Below are 25,390 nucleotides of genomic sequence, written 5' to 3'. Positions count from 1 at the left end.
GAGGACCTCGTGGTCTGTACGCACCAGTTGTGTGGTGAAAAAGGCACAACAGCACCTCTTTCACCTCAGACGGTTGAGGAAGTTTGGTATGGGCCCCCAGATCCTAAGAACTTTCTACAGGGGCACAATTGAGAGCATCCTGACTGGCTGTATCACTGCCTGGTATGGTAACTGTACCTCCCTTAACCACAGGACTCTGCAAAGAGTGGTGCGGACAGTCCAGCGCATCTGTAGTTGTGAACTTCCCATGATTCAGGACATTTACAAGGACAGGTGTATAAAATGGGCCCGTAGGATCACTGGAGACCCAAACCATTACACCCACAATCTATTCCAGCTGCCGCCATTCAGGAAGTGGTACTGCAACATAAAGCCAGGACCAACAGGCTCTGGGACAGCTTCTCCAGGACTGATGAACTCATGCTGATTTGAGTGTACTCTATATTGCCTTTTCTGTTCTATTTATCATAAATTACTATGATTGCACGTTGCACATTTAGATGGAGACGTAGCGTAAAGATTTTTACTCCTCATGTATGTGAAGGATGTAAGAAATAAAGTCAATTCAATTCATTATAATCTTGCACTTTATCATTTACCACCACTGCAATTTCTCTGTCACTGTTACACTTTATTCTGCATTGGTCTTGTTTTACCTTGTTCTACCTCGCTGTTTAGCTGTTTCCATGTTGAGTGACAATTAAACTTCAACTTGAATGCACCGTGTAATGATCTGATCTGCATACAAGTCAAGTTTTTTCGCTGTATCTTGGTGCATGTGACAAAAATAAACCAATACCAACACCAATTTAGCACTTTCCAGCTGGGATTTGCATTCTCTTGAATTAGGGAATTGATTTTGCGGGTTTTCCTACCCCCTTCATCATGTTGCCATCTCTTCTCATATGCATGTTGTCCCTGTGTTTTCTCTTCAAAACACAACCAGTTCACATGTCAGAAATACGTCCACAAACTGAGTTCCCTAATGGTAAGAAGCCTACCGATCCATGGGCAATGATAAGCCGTGGAGGGCCAATTTACAGGAATGTCGCCAGGACTCGAGAAGCTCTGTTATAGGGAAAGGTTGAATAGATTAGAACTTTATTCTTCGAAGCTCAGGAGAATGAGGGAGATCTGGTAGAGAGAGATATATGCATTTACAAGGGGCATAGGTAAGGTGAATGTTTACTGGCTTTTCCCCCCACGGGTTGGGTGAGACCAGAGCTAGAGGTCGTGGATTTACAGTGAAAGGTGAAACATTTAAGTGGAACTTGAGGTGGAACTCCTTCACTCAGAGGACGTTAATTATGTGGAAGCTGTCAGCGGAGTAGTAGATGCAGGTTCAGTTGTAACATTGAAGAGAAATTTGGTAGTACAGTGCCTATAAAAAATAAAGAATCCACCTCCCCTTGGAAGTTTCCATGTTTTATTGTTTTACAACATTGAATCACAGTGGATTTAATTTGGCTTTTTGACACTGATCAACACAAAATGACACTTTTGTGTCAAAGTGAAAGCAGATCTCTACTAAGTGATCTAAATTCATTACAAATATAAAACGCAGAATAATTGATTGGATAAGTATTCACCCTCTTCGTCAATATTTAGTAGATGCACCTTTGACAGCAATTACAGCCTTGAGTCTGTGTGGATGGGTCTCTATCAGCTTTTACATCTGGACACTGCAGTTTTTCCCCATTCTTTACAAAACTGCTCAGGCTCTGTCTGATTGCATGGGGAACGTGAGTAACAGCCCTTTTCAAGTCCAGCCACAAATTCTCAATTGGACTGAGGTCTGGAGTCTGACTCGGCCACTCATAACACTAACTTTGTTGTTATTAAGCCATTCCTATGTAGATTGGCTTTATGCTTGAGGTCATTATCTTGCTAGAAAACAAATCTTTTTCCAAGTCGCAGTTCTTTTACAGACTGCATCAGGTTTTCCTCCAGGATTTCCCTGTATTTTACTGCATTCAGTTTACCCGCTACTGTCACAAGCCTTCTAGGGCCTGCTGCAGTGAAGCATCCCCACAGCATGATGCAGCCACCACCATGCTTCACGGTAGGGATGGTGTGTTTTTGATGATGTGCATTGTTTGGCTTATGCCAAACATAGCATTTTGTCTGTGAACAAAAAGCTCAATTTTGGTTTTCATTAGTCGATAGAACTTTCCAGCTGACTTCAGAGTCTCAGGCATCTCTTTTGGCAAACTCTAGCTAAGATATCATGTATGTTTTTTTCAACAGTGGCTTTATCTTTGCCGCTCTCCCATAAATCTGCGACTGGTGAAGCTCCCGGGCAACAGTTGTTGTATGCAGTCTCTCCTATCTCAGCCACTCCTCCAGACTTGTCATAGGTCTCTTGGTGGCCTCCCAAACTAGTTACCTTCTTACACAGTCACTCATTTTTTGCGGACGGCCTGCTCTAGGCAGATCTACAACTGTGCCATATTCTTTCCATTTCATGATGATTGACTTAACGGTACTCCAAGGGATATTCAGTGACAAGGAAGTTTTCTTGTCTTCATCTCCTGACTTGTGCTTTTCAATAACCTATTTGCAGAGTTGTTTGGAGTGTTTGTTTGTCTTCATGGTGTAGTTTTTGCTATGATACTGACTCGTCAGCAGTTGGACCTTCCAGATTCAGGTGTATTTTTACTGCAGTCAATTGAAACACCTTGACTGCACACAGGTCTTCAAAACAGATCTCCATTTAATTAATTATGTGACTTCTAAAACCAAAAGGCTGCACCAGTGATGACTTGGTGTGTAATATTAAAGGGGGTGAATACTTATGCAATCAATTATTTTGTGTCTTATATTTGTAATTAATTTAGATCACATTGTAGAGATCTGTTTTCACTTTGACATGAAAGAGTCTTTTTCTGTTGATCAGTGTCAAAAAAGTCAAATTAAATCCAGTGCAATTCAATGTTGTAAGCAATAAAACATGAAGACTTCCAAGGGGAGTGAATACTTTTTATAGGCATTGTACTTGGATAAGAGGGGTATGGATGCAGGTAGAAGAAATTAAGCAGGAGACCTATGAACAGTTTAGTTGGGGCAAAGTGCCTTTTACCATGACTCTGTATTTCCAATTGCAATTCTCTCAAGTGTTTGCTAGCTGGAATTGGATCAAGTAACTGATGGTATATTACACCACAAGTGTGGGTGGCAGGTGTCAGAGTAATGGCTAAAAAATCTGTTTTGTTATTGTCGGCAGGGACTCTGTGGTAAGAGTGACAAAGACAATGTTGCAGAGAATCCGCAGATGCTGGTTGACTTCTGGGAAGCCGCATTGATATCCTGCACCGACGATGTGTTGATCGAGGTCCTTCTGATGAAGCTGGTGTCCGTGTACCTCCACAGGACAGCCCAGAGGATAAAGCCCGACCAGAAACCACTGAAAACAGTGGATGAACTGGTATGTCCCTGCCTTCTCCATTGTCCAGAGTTCAACTGAATCTACAAAGGCACTCACAGTCGGAGGACTCAGGGTACACTGGAGCTATTCGGCTTAGCTACTGCATTAGATTCATTTATTTGTTTATCACATGTACATCAAAACATACAGTGAAATGCTTCATCTACATTAACAACCAACACATCCTAAATATGTACTGTTAGTGTTGCCACACATTCCAGTGCCAACATAGCATGCCCTCAATGTTTGGCCTCCAGCTGTATGTTGGAGATGCGCAGCCTCCAACAGCAGCCCCACTGTTACCTGCCCATGCAGGAAGCTGATTACCTGCGTACTTTCATTGTAATATGTGGGAGGGGGTAATTTAACTACAAGAATATTGACAATAGTTTGAATGTATGTTATGTGAAGTAGTAATACACTGGTGCAGAAATGTTGGACCGATGTTCAAAGTACATTTATTATTGAAGTATATATGTTATCATATACTACCTTGAGAATCATTTACTTATGGGCATTTTCATGAATACTTTCCAGAGGAAAATTGGTAAATAGGCAGATGATTATGAACCAAATTTTTGCAAATATTATACTGTTCACACTGCCAAAGTGAATAATGAACATACTAAAAGTTCAAAGAAAATGTTACCAAAGTATCATATACTACCCTGAGATTCATATTTTGACAGTTGTTCACAGTGGAATAAAGAAATACAAATTGTACACAACCAATGTGCAAATGAAAACAAATGGCAAATACAATAATTAATAATTAATAAATAAATAATACATACTGAGAATGAGTTCTAGAGTCCTTCAAAGTGAGTCCATAGGTTGCCTGGTATGGAAACACTCATGCCTTTGAATGGGCAATCCTACAAAAAGTAGTGGATATGGCCCAGTCCAGCACAGGTAAAGCCCTCCCCACCATTGAGCACATCTATACGAAGCATTGTTGCATGAAAGCAACATCCATCATCAGGGACCCCCACCACCCATAACATGCTCTCCTCTTGGTGCTGCCGTCAGGAAGAAGATACAGAAGCCTCAGGACTCTCACTACCGGGTTCAGGAACGGTTTTTACCCCTCAACCATCAGGCTCTCGAACCAAAAGGGATAACTTCATTTAACTTCATTTGTCACATCATTGAAAAGTTCCCTCAACCTATGGACTCACTTTTAAGGACTCTTCCTCTCATGTTCTTGATGTTTACTGCTTGCTTATCTATCTATTCAATCTATCCATTATTATTTCTTCTTGTATTTGCCCTGTTGTTTAATTTTGCACACTGGTTGAAGAAAAAGTAAGAGGTCTTTCATTAATTCTATTATGGTTATGATTCTATTCTGGATTTACTGAGAATGCCCGCAAGAAGGCTAATCTCAGCATTGTATATGACTACATATACATACTTGGAAAATAAATTTAGTTTGAAATTTGAAATCGACTGATGGAAGGTTGGGACCTGGGAAAACTATCATACTATTTTAGCAGAGGAGTTCAACCCTACTAATTAATTCCTGTAGTTAATGCACAGCCAGTAACGGCCACCATCTCCATTCCAAGTTTGGGATAACCATGCATGCAGAATATACTTGTATTTACTGTTGGCTCAGAAATGATGTAAATCCCTGTACGTATATAATTATAAAGAAAGCCCCAAACTAATCTTAATTGCTCTTTTCATACAGATCAGTTCATGTGGTCATTTTGGGAAGATTTTCCCCTGGATCCACACTATCAATGCCTCCAACTCTGAACCACTTGGTCCTTCAGAAGATCTGCAGAAACTGCAGGTTGGTGCTGGGTTTCTTTTCTGCGAAGCGTAATTCAGAATTCATAGTGCATACCACTAACTGCAATTTACTGGCTGAAGAAAGAAGGTAGTTAAAAAAGGCATACAAGCATGATTTCAGTTTTAAAGCAAGAAGCATGTAGCAGCTTTTGGAGGGTCTGAGAGCGGAGTATTCCCATATGAGGGTCTGTGAGGGATTCTGGATTAGAGTAGAACATGGTGCACTAAATCTTATTTGGTTGTTCCGTATTTTATTTAGTTGTTATTGCAAAAGAGCATGAAATATAATTGACTACCACCGTCTCCCACATAGTTTATTAATATAAAATATCTTCCCTCTGGGAAAAACTTTTGGATTACAGTACTGTGCAAAAGTCTTGTGTGTATATATATCCTAACACTTCAGCACAGTAACTGTATTTCTCAATGTGGAGCAGAGATTGAGTTTTAAAATCTGACAAGAGCAAAGGATGTTGGGAATAGTAAGAGTGGAGTGCCGCGGGGAGGGTGTGGGACAGGTGGCAGAGAAGAAGTGCTGGGGTGGGGGTTGGCTGGCTACAGACACATCCAGCCCTGAGACCATAAGACCATAAGGTATAGGAGCAGAATTAGGCCATTCAGTTTGCTCTGCCGTGCATCATGGCTGATCCTGGATCCCACTCAACCCTATACACCTGCCTTCTTCCATATCCTTTGATGTCCTGACCGATCAGGAAGCTATCAACTTCCACTTTAAGTATACCAACGGACTTGGCCTCCACTGCAGTCTGTGGAAGAGCATTCCACAGATTTACTACTCTCTGACTAAAGAAAATTCCTCCTTACTTCTGTTCTAAAGGCTGTGCCCTCCAGTTTTGGATACTCCCACCACAGGAAACATCCTCTCCACATCCACCTCTATCTAGTCCATTCAACATTTGGTAGGTTTCAATGAGAGCCCCACGCATTCTTCTAAATTCCAGTGAATACAGGCCCAAAGCTGCCAAACACTCCTCATATGTTAACCCCTTCATTCCCAGAATCATCTTTGTGAACCTTTTCTGGAACCTCTCCAATGACAACGCATCCTTTCTGAGATATGGGGCCCAAAACTGTTGACAATACTCCAAGTGCAGTGTGACTTGTGTCTTATAAAGCCTCAGCATTATGTCCTTGATTTTGTATTCAATGCCAACGTTGTGTTTGCTTTCTTTATCACAGACTCAATCTGTAAGTTAACTTTATGGGTGTCTTGAACAAGTACTCCTAAGTTCCTTTGTACCTCTGATGTTTGGACCCTCTCCTCATTTATATAATAGTCCGTACTATTGTTCCTTTTACCAAAATGCATTATCATACATTTCCCAACACTATATTCCATCTGCCATTTTTTTTGCCGATTCTTCCAATTTGTCTAAGTCCTACTGGAATCACCTGGCTTCCCCTCCACCCATCTTTGTATCATTCGCAAACTTTGCCACAAAGCTATCAATTCCATTCTCCAAATTATTGACAAACAATGTGAAAAGCAGCGGTCCCAATACTGACCCATGAAGAACACCACTGGTCACTGGCAGCCAACCAGAAAAGACCCCTTTTATTCCCACTAACTGCCTCGTGCCTGTCAGCTATTCCTCTATCCATGCTTGTATCTTTCCTGTAACGCCATAGGATTTTATCATGTTAAGCAGCCTTATCAAACGCCTTCTGAAAATCCAAGTAAATGACATCCACTGCTTTGTCCACCTTGCTTGTTACTTCCTCGAAGATCTCTACCGTATTTGTCAGGCAAGATTTCCCTTTACAGAAACAATGCTGACTTTGACTTGTTTTATCATTAGTCTCCAAGTACCCCAAAACCTCATCCTTAATAATAGACTCCAACACTTTCCCGACCACTAAGGTTAGGCTAACTGACCTATAATTTCCCTTCTTTTGCCTTCCTCCCTTCTTAAAGAGTGGAGTGATATTTGCAATCTTCCAGTCCTCTGGGACCATGCCAGAATCAAGGGGTCCTTGAAAGATCATGTCCAATGCATCTGTTATCTCTTCTGCAACCTCTCTCAGGAGTCTGGGATGTAGTCCATCTGGTCCAGGTGACTTAGCCACCTTAAGACCTTTGAGTTTGTCTAGCGCTTTTTCCTTTGTAATAGCAGTGGCATTCACTCCTGTGCCCTGAAACTCATGGACCTCTGGCACACTGCTAGTGTCTTCCACAGTGAAAACAGACGCAAAGCACCCATTAAGTTCATCTGCCATTTCTTTGTTCCCATTACTACCTCACCAGCATCATTTTCCAGTGGTGCAATATCAGCTCTCAACTTCTTTTTACTCTTCAAAAAACTTCTTATATCCTGCTTTATATATTATTGGCTAGTTTGCCCTCATATTTCATCTTTTCTCTTTTTATAGCTTTTTTGGTTGCCTTTTGTTGGATTTTAAAAACTTCCCAATCATCCAACTTCCCACTCACTTTTGCTCTTTCCTTGGTTTTTATGCAGTCCTTAATTTCCCTTGCCTACCCCTATTTGAGAACTACTTTCGCTGTGCTACATATCTATCCTGCACCTTGTAAACTATTTCTAGAAACTTCAGTCATCTCTGCTGTGCCGTCATCACTGCCAGAATCTTCAATCCAGCTGGGTAAGCTCCTCACTCATGCCTCTGTAATTCCCCTCATTCCATTGTGATCCTGATACATTTGACTTGTGCTTCTCCCTCTCAAATTGCAGTATGAATTTAATCATATTATGATCACTGTCTCCTAAGAGTTATTTGAGATTAAGCTCCCTAATAAGATCCAAGTTAAAACACCCAATCTAAGACACTTTCCCCAAGTAGGCCCAAGCACAAGCTGCTCTAAAAAGCCATCTCATAGGCATTCAACAAATTACCCCTCTCGTGATCCAACACCAACCTGATTTTCCCAATCTCTTCGCATATTGAAGTCCCCCATTACAATTGTGTAATTACCCCTATTATATGCCTTTTCCAGCTTCCTTTGCAATCTCGACCCTACATCTTGGCTATTTGGAAGCCTATATATAATTTCCATAATGGTTTTTTTTAACCCTTGCAGTTTCTTAACTCCACTCAGAAAGATTCAACATTCTCTGATCCTATGTCACCTCTTTCTAAAGATATAATTCCATCTCTTACCAACAGAGCCACACCACCACCTATGCCTTCCTGCCTGTCCTTCTGGTACAAAGTATATCCTTTGATGTTAGGCTCCCAACTATGGCCTTCCTTCAGCCACAACTCAGTGATGCCCACAACGTTATATCAGCCAATCTCTAATTGCGCCACAAGTTCATCCACCCTATTAAGGATGCTACACGCACTTAAATACAACACCTTCAGACCTGCATTTGTACCCAGTCATTGGCTTGTCCATCCTTGCATTCATGTTACACCCACCATTTATTTGTAAGTCTGCTGGCTCATCCTCAGCTCTATCATACTGGTTCCCATGCCCCTGCCATATTAGTTTAAACCACTCCCAACAGCTCTAGTACAGCGGTCCCCAACCACTGGGCCACGGACCGGTACCAGGCCGCAAAGCATGTGCTACCGGGCCGCGAGGAAACGATATGAGTCAGCTGCACCTTTCCTCATTCTCTGTCATGCACTGTTGAACTTGAACATCGGGTTGCCAACTGTCCCGTATTTGTCGGGACATTCCATATATTGGGCTAAATTGGTTTGTCCCATACGGGACCGTCCTTGTCCTGTATTTCCCCCGCTAAGGTTGAGCGTTCCTATGAAAACTTTTGTGCAGAAATGGCGTAAAGTGAAGAAGCAATTACCATTAATTTATATGGGAAAAATTTTTGAACATCCCCAGACCCAAAAAATAACCTAACCAATCATACCAAATAACACATAAAACCGAAAATAAATAACACTAACATATAGTAAAAGCAAGAATGATATAATAAATATACAGTCTATATAAAGTAGAAATAATGTATGTACAGTATAGTTGGGAAGATGAAGGCAAAACTGATATGTGGGGAGAAAAATCGGCAAGGATGCACATGCGTACATCACATGCTCACGTCACACATGCGCACACAGGTGCCCGCGCAAGTCTTCATGGTCATGGTAGTCTTTTCAGGGTAAAGTGTCCCGGGATTTGACTGCTACTTTTGTCCCTTATTTGGGAGTGAGAAAGCTGGCAACCCTAACTGTAAAAGACATATTGAGGTGAGTTTAACCCTACTTGAACATTCACCACCCCCCCCCCCCCCCCCCGGTCAGCCGGTCTGCAAGAATATTGTCAATAGTAAACCAGTCCGCGGTGCAAAAAAGGTTGGGGATCCCTGCTCTAGTAAACCTGCCCGTGAGAATATTGGTCCCCCTCGGATTCAAGTGCAACCCGTCCCTTTTGTACAGGGCCCACCTGCCCCAGAAGAGGTCCCAATGATCCAGAAATCTGAATCCCTGCCCCCGCTCCAATTCTTCAGCCACACATTTATCTGCCACCTCATTCTATTCCTATCCTCACTGTCACGTGGTACAGGCAGCAATCCTGAGATTACTCCAGGTAAGGTCATTTGATTCCGAACAATTAGTTTATTGATTATTACAGAATGTCTTCCTAATGCTTCCCACTCCCTCCACTCTCCCTTCCTCTTTTCCCAAACATGATTCCCTGCTCTCTCAGCCCTTCCCATTTCAGTCCACAATGGAGACTCATATCAAAATCAGGTTTATTATCAATCATCTAGGTCATGAAATGTGTTTTCTTTTGTGGCAGCGGTAAAGTGCAATACATAAAATTACTACAGTTCTGTACAAAAGTCTTACGACCCTAGAGATATATATATATATATATATATGCCTAAGGCTTTTGCGCAGTACTGTACTTGCATTGACCTTTAATAAAGACCGCTAGTCTTCAATTATGTGTTACTTCAATCAGTCTAGCTGTTCAATATCCTCCCACTGCTCCATTTATTCCCCACACAAACTTTACTCGCTCCAACCCTGATTTTCCCTTCCTCCATGGTGCGTGCCTATATTCTCTGAAGTTAAAAGACCATAAGACCAGCTTATGTGATGAGCTAAGTTCTTTGTTCTGATATTCAGGGCATGAAGGGATATGGGAAGAAGGGAGGAGATTGGGGCTGAGAGGGAAAATGGATCAGCCATGATGAAATGACAGAGCAGACTCGATGGGCCATGTGGACTAATTCTGCTCCTATATCCTATGGTCTCATGATGTTCAAGATGAAATGAATTTGATATGTTTTGCCCACAGTTGGGTTGGTTGTCTAATAAGATGTTTCATTTCACATCTAGCGTGGCTGTGCCTTGCTAAACAATCCCACACCAGGGCCATCCATCTCCTTAAGGCTTTCACTCCCCTCTACATTCTACAATGAATAACAGAGATTGAAAAGGCCCCTAGAGAGTAGGGGTAGGTCCAGGACTTTGCACGCATTTTGGAATCTTATGACTATTTCTTTAATTTTATTCATAGTCCATTCTGTGTGGTTCTTCAATCGAAATAACTTCTGTTCTTCACCTTCTGCAACACCTGCCTGATGATGACCTGACGGCACTAAGTATCTATGCATTGTGTGACACCAGACTGGGCAAATGTGAGCATGTAACTGACCTTCTCCTCGACCGATGCCCTGAAGCGCTTCTACCATTTGCCACCTGTGAGATGCAGCAAGGGAATCAGGTTTGCCTGAATCACTACCTCCAATCTTTTAGCCTTCGAGTCAAATGTGTTGGATAGGGAAGTGAATTCGTCGAAAGCATAGGATTCGGGAGACCACTCAGTCTAGAAGGTCCAAATCTTACTTCCAATCACTGAGCCAAGCCTCTTCCAATAAACATGGGAGCAGTAATTAAACGTGATCATTTGGCTCTGCTACTCATGCAATGCAACTACTCGAGTTCAGTTGGCAGATATCTCCAGATGTTTATTAATTTCTCCAATTTTAGCAAAGGTAACTCACAAACTCTACTGAACCCTCCTCCAAGTAGTCATAGTCAATGCAAGTCTCACCTTCCCGTGGAGCAAAGAACTAAAAATCCCATGACAGTAAATAGAGGAAGGGAGAGTGCTCTCCATATTATCTTCTTCCTGCTGTCTGTGGAATGGAAGCAGAAGAAATGGTAAAGGTGGTGAGCCATTTGTCCTGTGCTTCCTCCATTCCTCAATATGATCATGGCTGCTCTTTCTCCCAGTGCCATTTTCCTGTTTTGTCTCTTGATATCCAAGAACCTATCAAACTCTGTCAGTTGCTGAGCCTGCACAATTGTCTTGGATAGAATTCCTAATATTTACAACCCTCTGGGCAAAGAAATTTCTTCTTTTATCTGTCATTACATCAGATACTGTCTCTTAAAGTGAACACAACTCAATGCCAGTGTTTCTGAATTACATTTCCATCATGAACAATTGTGTCATCTGTCACTCTTTACATTACCCTACAGGCCCATTGAATCTGCTCCACCATTCCATCAATCTCATTCTCCTACCTCCTTCCCATAACTTTGAAACCCTTACTAATTGAGAACCTATCAACCTACCCTTTAAATATACCCAATGGCTTGGTTCTCCAGCCATTTGCGGCAATAAATTCCACAGATTAATCATCATCTGGCTAATAAATTCCTCCTAGTCTCTGTTCTAAAAGAACATCCCTCTATTTTAAGTCTGTGCCCTCTAGTCCTAGACCACCACCCTCCTCCCACTAGAGGGAACATTCTCTCCACTTCGCTCCATCTAGGTCTTTCAATATTTGATAGGCGTCAATGAGATGCCCACTCATTTTGCTGAACCCCAGTGAGTACAGACCCAGAGCCATCAAACAGTTTTCATATGTTTATTTTCATGAACTTCCTCTGAACCCTCTCCAATGCCATCATATCTTTACTTAGATAAGGGGCCCAAAACTGGGCGCAACATTCCAAGTGTAATTTGACCAGTTCTGTATAAAGCCTTAGCATTATATCCTTGCTTTTATATTCTAGTCCTCTCAAAATGAATGCTAACATTGTATTTGCCTTCCTTACCACCAACTCAAAAAGAGAAATAATGTATGAGATAATGAAAAGGCAACATAGCTTCATTGGACATGTGATTAGGAAAGAGGAGTTAGAATGCACGGTAATTATGGGAAAGATTGAAGGGAAGAAATCAAGAGGAAAGCAAAGACAAATAATGATGGATACCAATGAAATGAATACCAATGAATTGATCCACTTGACCCAAAACAGGAGTGTGTGGTCCATGGCAGTGAAAGCTCAAACTGGGCATGGCACCTGACGATGATGATGATGATGACCACCAACTCAACTTGCAAGTTAACCTTTAGGAAATCCTACATGAGGAACTCCATGTCCCTTTGCATCTCTGATTTCTGAATTTTCTCCCTGCTTTGTCCATGCCACTATTCCTTCTACCAAAGTTCATGACCACACACTTCCCAACACTATCTTCCATCGGCCACTTCTTTGCCCAGTCTCCTAATCTGTTTTAAGTCTTTCTGCAGTCTCCCTGCCTCTCCACCCATCTTTGTATTATCTGCAAACTTGGCCACAAAGCCATTAATTGTGTTATCCATATCATTGACATAACATGAAATTAAGTTGTCCCAACACCAACTCATGTGGAACACTACTAGTCACCTGCAGCCAACCAGAAAAGGCCCCCTTTATTCCAACTCTTTGCCTCCTGCCAGTCAGCCAATCTTCTAGCAATACTAGTATTTTTCTTGTAATTCCATGGGCTCTTATCTTGTTTGGCAGCCTCATGTGTGGCACCTTGTCAAAGGCCTAATGAAAATCCAAATCAAACAGCGCCCATTGACTCTCCTTTGTCTCTTATTCCACCTGTTATTTCCTTAAAGAATTCCAACAGATTTGTCAGGCAAGATTTCCCCTTAAGTAAACTATGCTGACTTTGGCCTATTTTATCATATGCCTCTGAATACACCTCATAGAACACCATAGCACAGAAATAAGTGCTTTAGCCCATTTAGTATATCCCAAACTATTAATCTGTCTAGTCCCATCAACCAGCATATGGACCATAGACCTCCATACCCCTCCCATCTATGTACCTGTCCAAATTTCTCTTAAATGTTGAAATGAAACCTGCATCTACTACTTCTGCTGGCAGCTCGTTCCACACTCTTACCACCCTCTGAGTGAAGAAGTTCCCCCTTGATGTTCCGCTTAAATATTTCACCTTTGAACCTATGACATCTAGTTCTAGTTCTATCCAACCCCAGTGGGGAAACCCTGCTTGCTTTTACCCAATCTATACCCTCATAATTTTGTATACCTCTATCAAATCTCCCCTCATTCTCCTGCACTCTAGGAAATAAAGTCCTAACCTATTCAACATTTCCATATAACTCAACCTCATCTCCTGGCAACATCGTTGTAAATTTTCTCTGCACTCTCTCAATCTTATTGACATCCTTCCTGTACGTAGGTGATCAAAACTGTACACACTGCTTCAAATTAGGCCTTAGCAATGTCTGAAAAAAACTTCATCCTTAAAAATGGACTCTAACATCTTCCTAACCATTGAGGTCTAGCTAACTGGCCTGTAGTTTCCTTTCTTTTCCCTGCCTCCCTTCTTAAAAAGTGGTGTGACTTTTGCAATTTCCCAGTGCTCTGGAACCATTCCAGAAAGATCCCGGCTAATGCCTCCACAATCTCTTCAGCCACCACTTTTAGAAATCTGGGGTGTAGTCCATCTGTTCCAGATGGCTTAGTTATCTTCTAACCTTTCAATTTCTCAAACACCTTTTCCTTAGTAATAGTAACTGCACTTACTTCTGCCCCTTACACTCTTGAATTTTTGGCATTTTGCTGGCATCTTCCACAGTGAAGACTGACGCAAAATACTTACTGAGTTAGCCTGCCAGTTCTTTACCCCCTCCCCATTACTACCTCTCCAGCATCATTTTCCAGCTGTCCAATAATCCACTCTCATCTCTCTAAAACTCTCTATATATCTGAAAAAAACAACTTTTAGGATCCTGTTTTATATTATTGGCTGGGTTACCTTCATTTTTCATCTTTTCTCTCTTTATGGCATTTTTAGTTGCCATCTGTTGCTTTTTAAAAGCTACCCAATCCCCTAACTTCCCACAAACATTTGCTATATTATATGCCCTCACTTTTGCTTTTATGCTGTCTTTGAGTTCTCTTGTCAGCTATTGTTACCTCATCCTCTTTTTAGAATACTATTTCATCCTTGGGATTTATTCATCCTGTATTTTCGGAATTGCCCCCAGAAACTCTAGCCATCCATGTTCTGTCGTCATTCCTACTAATATCCTTTTCTCATCAACCTCGGCCAGTTCCTCTCTCATGCCTCTGTAGTTTCCTTTAATACTGATACATTTGACTTTATCTTTTCCCTCTCAAACTGCAGGGTGAATTTGATCATATTATGACCATTGCTTCTTAAGGGTTCGTGCCTTAAGCTCCCTAATCCAGTCCAGTTGATTACACAACACCCAATCCAGAATTGCTTTCTTTGTAGTGGGCTCAACTACAATCTGCCCTAAAAAATCATCTCTCAAGCAGACATCCCACCTCTCCCGGAAGTTCTGGGAGTCTCCCACAAATTGATAGCAGCTCCCTGATGCCCGGAAATTATATACAATATCCCAGAAATCGATTTTTTTGAGAGGGAGAGGGAGCACAAGAGCGAGCATCCTGACTGGTCTCTCTTCGTGCTAAGTAAACCTGTCAGTTTTCTCTGTGGGCGGGCTTTACAGTCGACCTCAAAAATAATGACAGTGTTGCTCGCTGCACTGTTTGCAACAGTGACTTTTCTATTGCCCATGGTGGGTTAAAACGTAAAAGGTGAGTTTAACAGGTGTCATTCGTTCATAAGCGTAGCTAACGTTATTTAAACTAGCTGGCTGGCTGCTAAGGAGCTACTCTATTGATGTCCTACGTGATGAGGCCAAACTCCCTGTAGACTTGCTTAAAGTTGTAATAGAATAAACATGATGATATAATATAAGTACATATTTTAATGTCACATTTTCTGCATATACTCAACTTGGTTTACAGATTAGACAAAATCACTGAACAAAGTATTACACACACCCTTGGAGGTCGACCGGGGGGGGTGGGGGGGATTCTTATGGAACAGAATTGTCCATATCCTTCTGTTTTTCAACTTGATTAAAATAAATATTCCACCAACTCAATGGAAATTCCCTCCAATGACATAACACCCAGCTTTTCTGCTTTCAGCCTCTGTGGTGGAAGAAGCTGCTGCCTGAACTTTGCAGGCGAATAAGAGGAACTGGAAGAGAAAATAAAATCCTGGTGTCTTCACTGCAGGGTATGTACTTGTATCTTTCATCTTTCTAGTAACAGATTTAGTTTGAATGTACACAAGCCTGAAAGCATGGATAACCAGGCTCAAGTACAGCTTTTACGTCACTGTTTTAGTATGATAAGATGGACTCTTAACCACTCAATCTACTTCATTTTGGCCTTCCACCTTATCGTCCACCTGCACTTTCTCTATAACTGTAACAATATATTCCTTTGTACTCCCCATTGTTCTGATGCGATTAAATGATTGGATGGTGGAATGCAAAATAAAGTATTTTCACTGTTCCTTGTCAAGTCAAGTTTATTGTATATAACGTATATAACCATATAATATGTATAGAAATGAGATGTTTGTCCGAACCAGTGTGTAAAGCACACTTAGCACATGTAACACATGATAACTTATGAAGGTAAAGATAAACAGATGAATTACGCAAAAATAACAAACTAAAGTGCATAAATTAAATATTGTAAGGTACGGAACAGATTAACCAGTGACATGTTGAATACGATGTGGCAGGGAGTTCAGAAGGCTAATGTCCTGCAGGAAGAAACTGTTTCCCATCCTGACCATTCTTGTTTTTATGCATCGGAGTCTCCTGCCTGATGGCAGAAAGTCAAAGAGGATGCTGGATGGAGGGGTGGGATCCTTAATAATATAAAGGCCCCTGCATATGCAGTGCTCCTGATAAATCAGAATCAGGTTTATTATCACCAACATGTGTCATGAAATTTGTTAACTTAGCAGCAGTAGTTCAATGCAATACATAATATAGATGAAGAAAAATAATAATAAATAAATAAATGATAGTATACGTATATTGAATAGATTAAAAATCGTGCAAAAAACAGAAGTAATATATATTAAAAAAGTAAGGTAGTGTTCACAGGTTCAATGCCCATTTAGGAATTGCATGGCAGAGGGGAAGAAGCTGTTCCTGAATCGCTGAGCGTGTGCCTTCAGGCTTCTGTACCTCCTACCTGATGGTACCAGTGAGAAAAGGGCATGCCCTGGGTGCTGGAGGTCCTTAATAATGGACGCTGCCTTTCTGAGACGCCGCTCCCTAAGGATGTCTTGGGTACTTTGTAGGCTAGTCCCCCAGATGGAGCTGACTAAATTTACAACCCTCTGCAGCTTCTTTCGGTCCCCGATGGATGGTAGGGAGACCCTATGAGGCTCTCAGCTGTTCTGCCATCCCTTTGTAGGGACTTCCAGTCCAATGCTCAGCTGCTCCTGTACCAGATGAGCTTGCAACTTGTCAGGATGTTCTCAATGGTGCTCCTGTAAAATGCAGTTAAGGTGGGGGTGGGGGCAGGGAGCCTCGCTCGCCTCAATCTTCTTAGGAAGTGGAGACAACGCCTGCTGCTGTGCCTTCTTGTTCAGGGAGGTGATATTAAGGGCCCAGGTGAGGTCATCCGTGATGTGAGTTCACAGGTACTTGGTGCATTTAACCCTCCCTGCAGAGTAGCCACGTATTTGTACGCGACTACGTTTCAGAAGTGCTTTTTGGCAAATGGTGTTCCGGTTTGTCCTGTTATTGTAAAAGGACCTCTTAAAGGCTAAAACCTTTTGTCGCACAAACCCGTTTCTGAAGGGTAGCTTATTTGTTTTACCTTCCTAAGTACCCCGACAGTTTTCCATTTTGCCCACATCTCCCTTGGTTAATTATCCCTCTGTGCTTGGAAATGGTTGCAGGGTTTGGAAGTAGCTATTTTTATGGAAGCATAGGCTATTCAGCAGCCCTTTGGACCTGCCTCTCAATTCAACACCACTGATCATCCAGTTCAGTGTCCTGCCCTTGCCTTCTCTCAGTGCAGGTGACCTGGCTTCAATTTCTGCCACTAGCTGCAAGTAGTTTGTGTGTTTTCCCCGTGCCCACGTGGTTTTCCTCCCGGTGCTCTGGTTTCCTTCCAGAGTCCAAAAACGTACCAATTGGAAGGTTAATTGGTTATTATAAACTGGCCTGTGATTAGGCTAGGATTAAATTGGGGCATTGCTGGGCAGTGACGTGGCTTGAAGTAATATTACAATAATCTACATATTACTAAAATTTTAAATTTTATGTATTGCACTCTATTGTTGCCACAATACAACAAATTTCACAACATGTCAGTGACAATAAACCTGATTTTGGTTCAGTGTTTGTGCTGTAGACCTGTATTGCTGCTGGTGATAACTATATCCCTAACATGAGACTTGTGCTGGCTTCATATCAGATTACTTTCAAACAAGAGAAGATCTGCAGTTGTTTGAAATCCAAACAACACGTACAAAATGCTGGAGGAACTCAGCAGGCCAGGCAGTATCTATGGAAAAGGGTACAGTCGACATTTTGGGCCAAGACCCTTCTGCAGGACTGTAGAAAAAACGCTGAGGAGTAGATTTAAAAGATGGGGAGAGGGGAGAGAGAAACACAAGGTGATAGGTGAAACCAGAAGGGGGAGCGGGAGAATGAAGTAAAGAGCTGGGAAGCTGATTGGTGAAAGAGATACAGAGTAGAGAAGGGTGAGTCTGACAGGAGAGGACAGAAGGTCACTGGAAGAAAGAAGGGGGGGGAGGAGCACCAGAGGGAGCTGATGGGGAGGCAAGGAGATAAGGTGAGAGAGGGAAAAGGGGATGGGGAATGGTGACGGGGGTGGGGGAGAATTACCGAAAGTTCGAGAAATCGGTGTTCATGCCATCAGGTTGGAGGCTACCCAATCACAAACAAGAAAATCTGCAGATGCTGGACATTTAAGGAACACACACAAAATGCCAGAGGAACTCAGCAACGTATCTTCCAACCTGCGACAATACCACACAAAACATCGACTGTACTTTATTCCATGGATGCTGCCTGGCCTGCTGAGTTCCTCCTGCATTTTGTGTGCGTTTACCAGATAAACTTGGCTGTTTTGCTTTTTTTCTGATACGTTTGTGTCTCCCCCACCAGAGACCCTGATGGTGGTAGCTGCCATTCTCCCACCCCTGGATTTTCTGAGAGTGCTGCCAGACGATGGTGTTGCTTCATTTTTCCTACCTTACCTTCTGGAATGCAGCAGGAAGAACTCGATCACGTGACTGGCAGTGGGCAGCGGGCGGCTGTGCTGTGTGTTCTTGGGAGCTCGGGAGGGAGCGGCATTATTGTGCCTTGATTCCTGCGCAGCATGCAACTGCAGCCCGATGCAAGTATGGACCGGAATTGCGAAGGTCAACAAAACACTATCGTAGGAAAACCTGGCAGGAAACTTGGCCCCATGGAGTCACTGCAGTGCACGTTTAGACACCACACGCCTGGGAGCAGAAACTCACACCAACGCGGCTGACTGTAGCTAACACACTCTTGTGACAATTGCCACCATTCCTACAGCAGTATTACTGAGCACTTGAGTGTAAGGGTTCATGTGTGAGCTTTTCTGGGATTTCTCCTGACTGATTAGCGTGTCTACTCAGTCATTTATCTGAAGTAGGCTTTCTTTGAGTTTTCAGAAACTTTCCTTGAACTTGCCCTAATATTATCCACAATGCTGAAACTCGGTTGCTAGATGTCAGACCACCTGGTTCTGAAAAGCTGGAATAACAAATCTATTACTACTTTGCTTCATAAGGTTACTTCCCTATTCCTGCTTGTCTAACTACAGACCTATGTCCCTGTCTGAGAGGGTTATTTACATTCCACTGACCTGTAGAATAATTGAACCTCTGAGACTCTCTTCACCTTCTGTATATTTAACCAATTATTTATTTATGCTGTTGATATTTCACATCATGTTGACAGGGGTGTCAGAGATTGAATCTGTTTTGAACCATTACCCTTTTAGCCAAAGAGCCACAAATATTTTTTTTTAGGTTAGGACAATGGTAATACTATTAAATTTTACTTTACTGGTTTTGCACTCATCTAATCATGATGGACTAATTAGTTCACAAACTTGTTTCCCAGATGAATGTTGAGAAGAGAGTGCAATAAAATTCAATAATGAAACTTTTCAAGCTGAATGCTTTCCAAGTTCAAGTTTATTATCACCTGACTGTATATAAATACAACCAAATGGAACAACTTTCCTCCAGAAAGTGGTGCACCTGCAAAACATACATCACACACAGTGCATTAACCAAAATATTACCATAAAAAAATTAATGAAATATAATCCAAAATGCACGTAGTGTGCAGTGCGGTAAAGAGCTCGCTGTCCTGGTGATGAGACCTTGCTGGTGACAGGGTTTTCATTAGTCTCTCAACCTGAGGGAAGAAGCTGTTACCCAGTCTAGCAGTCCTAATCCAGATGCTTCTGTGCCCCCTTCCTGACGGTAGTTGGTCGAAGAGATTGTGGGATGGATTGTAGGGATCCTCAACAATGCTTTGGATCCTTTGTCCGCAGCCTTCAAAGTAAATATCAAAAATGGGGGGAAGAAGGCCCCAATGATTCTCTCAGCAGTTTTTACTATCCTCTATAGGGTCTTGCAGTCCGATCCTTGCAGTTTCTGTACCACACAATGACGCAGACTGACAGGGCACTCTTGATAATGCTGCTGTAGAAAGTTATTAGAATTTGGGGGTGTGGAGCTTTACCCACCTCAATCTCTTCAAAGCGTGGATGCTGCTGTACCTTCTTGAGGAGGTGTTGTGGGTTCAGGTCAGGTTGTCCGTTATGTGCATGTCACGGGACTTTGGCTCTGTTGTGGAAAGAGTAAACAGCGTAGTGATGTGTAGTGAGAGTAGTCAACCCATGCCTTCCTGAAGACCCCGATCATCTCTTTTGTCTTGTCCATATTGAGACTCGGGTTTGACAAGCCACTTTACCTCCTTGTGCTGACTCGTAATTGTTGCTGATGAGGCCAACTACAGTCATAGAAAAGTCCAGCACAGAAACAGGCCCATCAGCCCATCTAGTGCATGCCAAGCCATTTAAGCTGCCTACTCCCATCGGCCCACACTGGGACCATAGCCCTCCATACCCCTACCATCAATGTTCTCATCAACACTTCTCTTAAATGTTGAAATCGAGATTGCATGTGCTACTTGTGCTGGCAGCTCGTTCCACACTGATGACCCTCTGAGTGAAGAAGTTTCACCTCATGTTCCCCTTAAACTTTTCGTCTATCACACTTAACCCATGACCTCTAGTTTCAGTCCCACCCAATCTCAGTGGAAAAAGCCTGCTTGAATTTATCCTATCTATGCCCCTCATAATTTTGTATACCTCTATTAAATGTCCTCTCTATCTTCTATGTTCTAAGAAATAAAGTCCAAACCTATTCAATCTTCCCTTATAACTCAGGTCCTCCAGACCTGGTGACATCATTGTAAATTTTCTCCATATTCTTTCAACCTCATTTGCATCTTTCCTGTAGGTAGGTGATTAACACTGCATAGAATATTCCAAATTAGACCTCACCAATGTCTTATAGAACTTAAACATAACATCTAACCTCCTGTACTCAATATTTTGATTTATGAAGGCCAAAATGCCAAAAGCTTTCTTTACCACCCTATCAACCTGTGACAGTACTTTCAGAGAATTATGTTCCTGCATTTCCAGATCCCTTTGTTCTACCACACTCCTCAGTACCCTATCATTCTCTGTGTAAAACCTACCCTGGTTGGTCCTACCTATATGCCTAGCACTTGTCTGTGTTGAATTCCATCTGTCATCTTTCAGCCTGTTTTTCGGGGTGTTCCAAATCCCACTGCAAGTCATGGTAGTCTACCTCAATGTCCACCACACCCCCAATCTTGGTGTCATCTGCCAATTTGCTGATCCAGTTTACCACATTAACATCAAGATTGTTGATATGGTTGTCAAATAACAACAGACCGAGCACCGATCCCTGTGGCACACCTCTAGTCACAGGCCTCCAGTCAGAGGGGAAACCATCTACTACCACTCCTTGGCTTCTCCCACAAGGCGAATGTTTAATCCAATTTACTACCTCATTTTGAATGTCGTATGACTGAACCTTCTTAACTAACCTCCCATGCAGGATCTTGGCAAATGTCATGCAGATACCATCCACTAACTTGCCTTCATCAACTTTCCTGATTGGTTAGACAGGGCCTGTCGGCCTACCACATACAAGGCCTTGCCTGTCTATCCTTAATCAGTCCATGTTCTATCCAAATACTCATATATTCAATCCCTTAGAATACCTTCCAATAACTTTCCCACTACAGATGTCAGGCTCACTGGTCTACAATTTCCTGGTTTATTTTCAGAGCCTTTCTTAACAGCAGAACAACATTGGCTACCCTCCAACCCGCTGGCATACTACCTGTCGCTAAGGATGATTTAAATATCTCTGCTAGGGCCCCAGCAATTTCTGCACTTGTCTCCCGCAACATTCGAAGGAACACCTTGTCTGGCCCTGAGGATATATCCACCCTAATTTGCCTCACGACAGTGAACACCACCTCCTGTGTAAGGTCTGTCTAGAGTCATGAAGTTGATGCCATTTTGCCTTACTACTATAGACTCAGTGTCCATCTCCTGAGTAAATAGAGATGCAAAAAAATCAAGCAACACACATCAAAGTTGCTGGTGAACGTAGCAGGCCAGGCAGCATCTCTAGGAAGAGGTACAGTCGACGTTTCAGGCCAGACCTATCTTCTTGCATATTTACTTTGAAACAAATGGCATTGTGATCATACCTTTCTTATTCTTCAGTTCCATCCATAGCACCTCACTAGATTAGTTCTCCAGTCTGTTCTGATTGAGTACTGCTATGATGTTTTTCTTGACTGGTAATGCCACCCGTCCTCCTTTAATCCCTTCTGCTTTGTCAATTCTACAACAATGGGACCCTGGAACATTGAGCTGTCCCTCCTGCAACCATAATGGCTATAATATCATAATTCCAGGACTTGATCCATACCCTGATCTCATCTGCCTTTCCTATGATACTTCTCGCATTGAAATATGCGTAGCTGGGCACATTAGTCACACCATGCAAAACCTTTTAATTCCTGACTTTGTGTGAGGACTTAAAAACATCTGTCTCCACAACCTGGCACTCTGGTTCCCATCCCCCTGCAACTCTAGATTAAACCCCACCGTGCAGCACTAGCAAACCTTCCTGCTAGGCTATTAGTCCCCTTCCAGCTCAGGTGCAAACCATCTCTTCTGTACAGGCCCCTCCTTCCCTGGAAGAGAGACCAAAGATCCTAAAATCTTATGCTGTCCTTCCTTCCCCAATGCCATCAGTGAACTTGGTGCAGTTTGAGCTGGGACTGGCAGTGCACTCATCAGTCAGCAGTGTGAAGATCGGGGAGCTGAGCACACGGCCCTGGGAGGCACCAGTGCTCAACATGAAGCAGTTAAGATGTTGCTGCCAACTCAGACTGATTAGGGTCTTTCCATCAAGAAATCCAAGATCCAGTTAGAGATAAGGGTGCTGAGTCACCCCTCAGAGGTCCCTGAGGAAATGACCATGTCAAATGCCGAACCGAAGTTGATGAACTTCCTGATGTATGAGGTATCATCTTCGAGATCAGACAGAGCGGAGCGGAGGGCTGAGGCTAAGGCATCATCATCGGACTGGTTTGAATGGTAGACGAACTGGAAAGGGTCCTATGTCACAGGAACGTGGGAACTTATACCACCCATTATTATCTGCTCAAAGCACTTCATCCCAGGATCAATAAAGTATGACTATGACTATGACTTCATGATTGTTGGAAGTCAGTGCTGCCGGGGGTGGTAATTGTTCAGGCCAGTTATTGTCGCTGTCTTGGGCACTGGAATAATAGTGGCTGCCTTGAAGCCTGCAGGGACAGTGGACTGTTTTAAAGAGATACAAAAGATATCCATTAAGCCCTCTATTAGCTGGGTCACACAGTCCCTCAGCATCTAACCAGGTACCTGTTGTTGTACTCCCCACATGGGTTTACCCTGGCTAGGGTCCTCCTCACCTTAGCTGCAGTCAGACAGGGTGCCTGTTCCCCAGGGGTGCAGGGGGCTTTTCTCGATATCACATCGTTCAATGCATCAAATCGTGCATAGAAGGCGTTCAGTTTATCAGAAAGGGGTGGACTTCTACTTGGCAATTGTTTGTATACCTTGCCTCGTGTGCCCTGTGTCCTTGGTGTCACGAAAATGCCCGTGAATTTTCCGTGAGTACTCTCACTTTTCCTTATGATATGTGAGAATGCGGCTCTTGTTGACCTTGGAGTCGTCCAATCCATAAGACCATAAGACATCGGAGCAGAATTAGGCCTTCTGGCCCATTGAGTCTGCTCCACTATTCAATCATGACTGATCCTTTTTACTATCTCCTCCTCAACCCTAGTTTCTGGTCTTCTCCCCATGACCTTTGATGCCATGTCCAATCAAGAACCTATCAATCTCTGCCTTAAATACATCCAATGACCTGGCCTCCACAGCTGCACGTGGCAACAAATTCCACAAACTCAGCACACTTTGGCTAAAGAAATTTCTCCGCATCTCTGTTTTGAAAGGGAACCCTTCTATCCTGAGCTCTCCCACCATGGGAAACATCCTTACCACATCTACTCTGGCTAATCCACCTATCTGAAGCAGCATCTAGATCACTGAGCAGTGCACGAAACTGGGCACAGTCAGCCGTGGCCTCGGGTTTGCCCTGGGAGTATAGCCTTTAATCGCAGTAACATGATCCTTGTGATTCCAGGGGTGAGTGGCGGAAGTATACACGGTATCGGTGCATAAAAACCATTGACACAGGCACATGGACATGCAGAAAATGGAGGGATGTGGATCATGTGCAGCCAAATAGGTTTAGCCCAATGTCAGAATCAAGTGTACTATCACAGCGCCTCTTTCATCTCAGACAGTTGGAGAAATTCAGCATAAGTCCCCAAATCCCAAAGACTTTCTATAGGGGCCCAATTGAGAGCATTCTGACTGGCTGCATCACTACCTGGAATGGGAACTGTACCTCCCTCAATCGTAGGACTCTGCAGAGAGTGGTGCGGACAGCCCAGCACATCTGTAGATGTGAACTTCCCACTATTCAGGACATTTACAAAGACTGGTGTGTAAAAAGGGCCCGAAGGATCATTGGGGACCCAGGACCAACAATCTCCGGGACAGCTTCTTCCACCAGGCCATCAGACCGACTTCACGCTGGCACAATTGTATTTCTAAGCTATACTGACCATTCTGTTGTATGTCTTACTGTACATACTATTTATTACAAATTACTATAATTTGCACATTGCACATTCAGACAGAGACATAACATAAAGATTTTTACTGGTGTATGTGAAGGATGTAAGAAATAAAGTCAATTCAGTTCAATTGTTGTTTCATGGCAGCAGTACTGTGCAATACATAAAAATATACTATAAATATATATATCAAATTAAACATCCAATTAACTAAGTAGTGCATAAAGAAATGGTGTTCATGGGTTCATTGTCCATTCAGAAACCTAATAGGAAACCAATCGGACCTGGTGGTAGACCTGAGGAGAGCTAAGGTACTGGTGACCCCTGTTTCCATCCAGGGGGTCAGTATGGACATGGTGGATACCTGGGGATACGAATTGACAATAAACTGGACTGGTCAAAGAACACTGAGGCTGTCTACAAGAAGGGTCAGAGCCGTCTCTGTTTCCTGAGGAGACTGAGGTCCTTTAACATCTGCCGGACGATGCTGAGGATGTTCTACGAGTCTGTGGTGGCCAGTGCGATCATGTTTGCTGTTGTGTGCTGGGGCAGCAGGCTGAGGGTAGCAGACACCAACAGAATCAACAAACTCATTTGTAAGGCCAGTGATGTTGTGGGGATGGAACTGGACTCTCTGACGGTGGTGTCTGAAAAGAGGGTGCTGTCCAAGTTGCATGCCATCTTGGACAATGTCTCCCATCCACTACATAATGTACTGGGTGGGCAC

General features: G+C 42.8%; 1 protein-coding gene across 1 annotated transcript in view; it reads left to right on the top strand.

Annotated features, from left to right (window-relative positions):
* hps3 (HPS3 biogenesis of lysosomal organelles complex 2 subunit 1) overlaps positions 1 to 24,795 on the top strand; it is a 74,760-nt gene extending 49,965 nt beyond the window's left edge. The window contains 5 exon segments of the mRNA XM_072254992.1: positions 3,224 to 3,424; positions 5,118 to 5,222; positions 10,689 to 10,895; positions 15,452 to 15,542; positions 18,472 to 24,795. Of these exon segments, the coding sequence (XP_072111093.1) occupies positions 3,224 to 3,424; positions 5,118 to 5,222; positions 10,689 to 10,895; positions 15,452 to 15,542; positions 18,472 to 18,599 (732 nt within the window). The 3' untranslated portion in view covers positions 18,600 to 24,795.
* The last annotated feature ends 595 nt before the right edge of the window (positions 24,796 to 25,390 follow it).

This window comes from Mobula birostris, chromosome 4, assembly GCF_030028105.1.
Source record: "Mobula birostris isolate sMobBir1 chromosome 4, sMobBir1.hap1, whole genome shotgun sequence".
Lineage (NCBI taxonomy): Eukaryota > Metazoa > Chordata > Chondrichthyes > Myliobatiformes > Myliobatidae > Mobula > Mobula birostris.
Note: the sequence above shows the minus strand (reverse complement) of the source record. Positions and strands in the feature narration are given on the sequence as shown.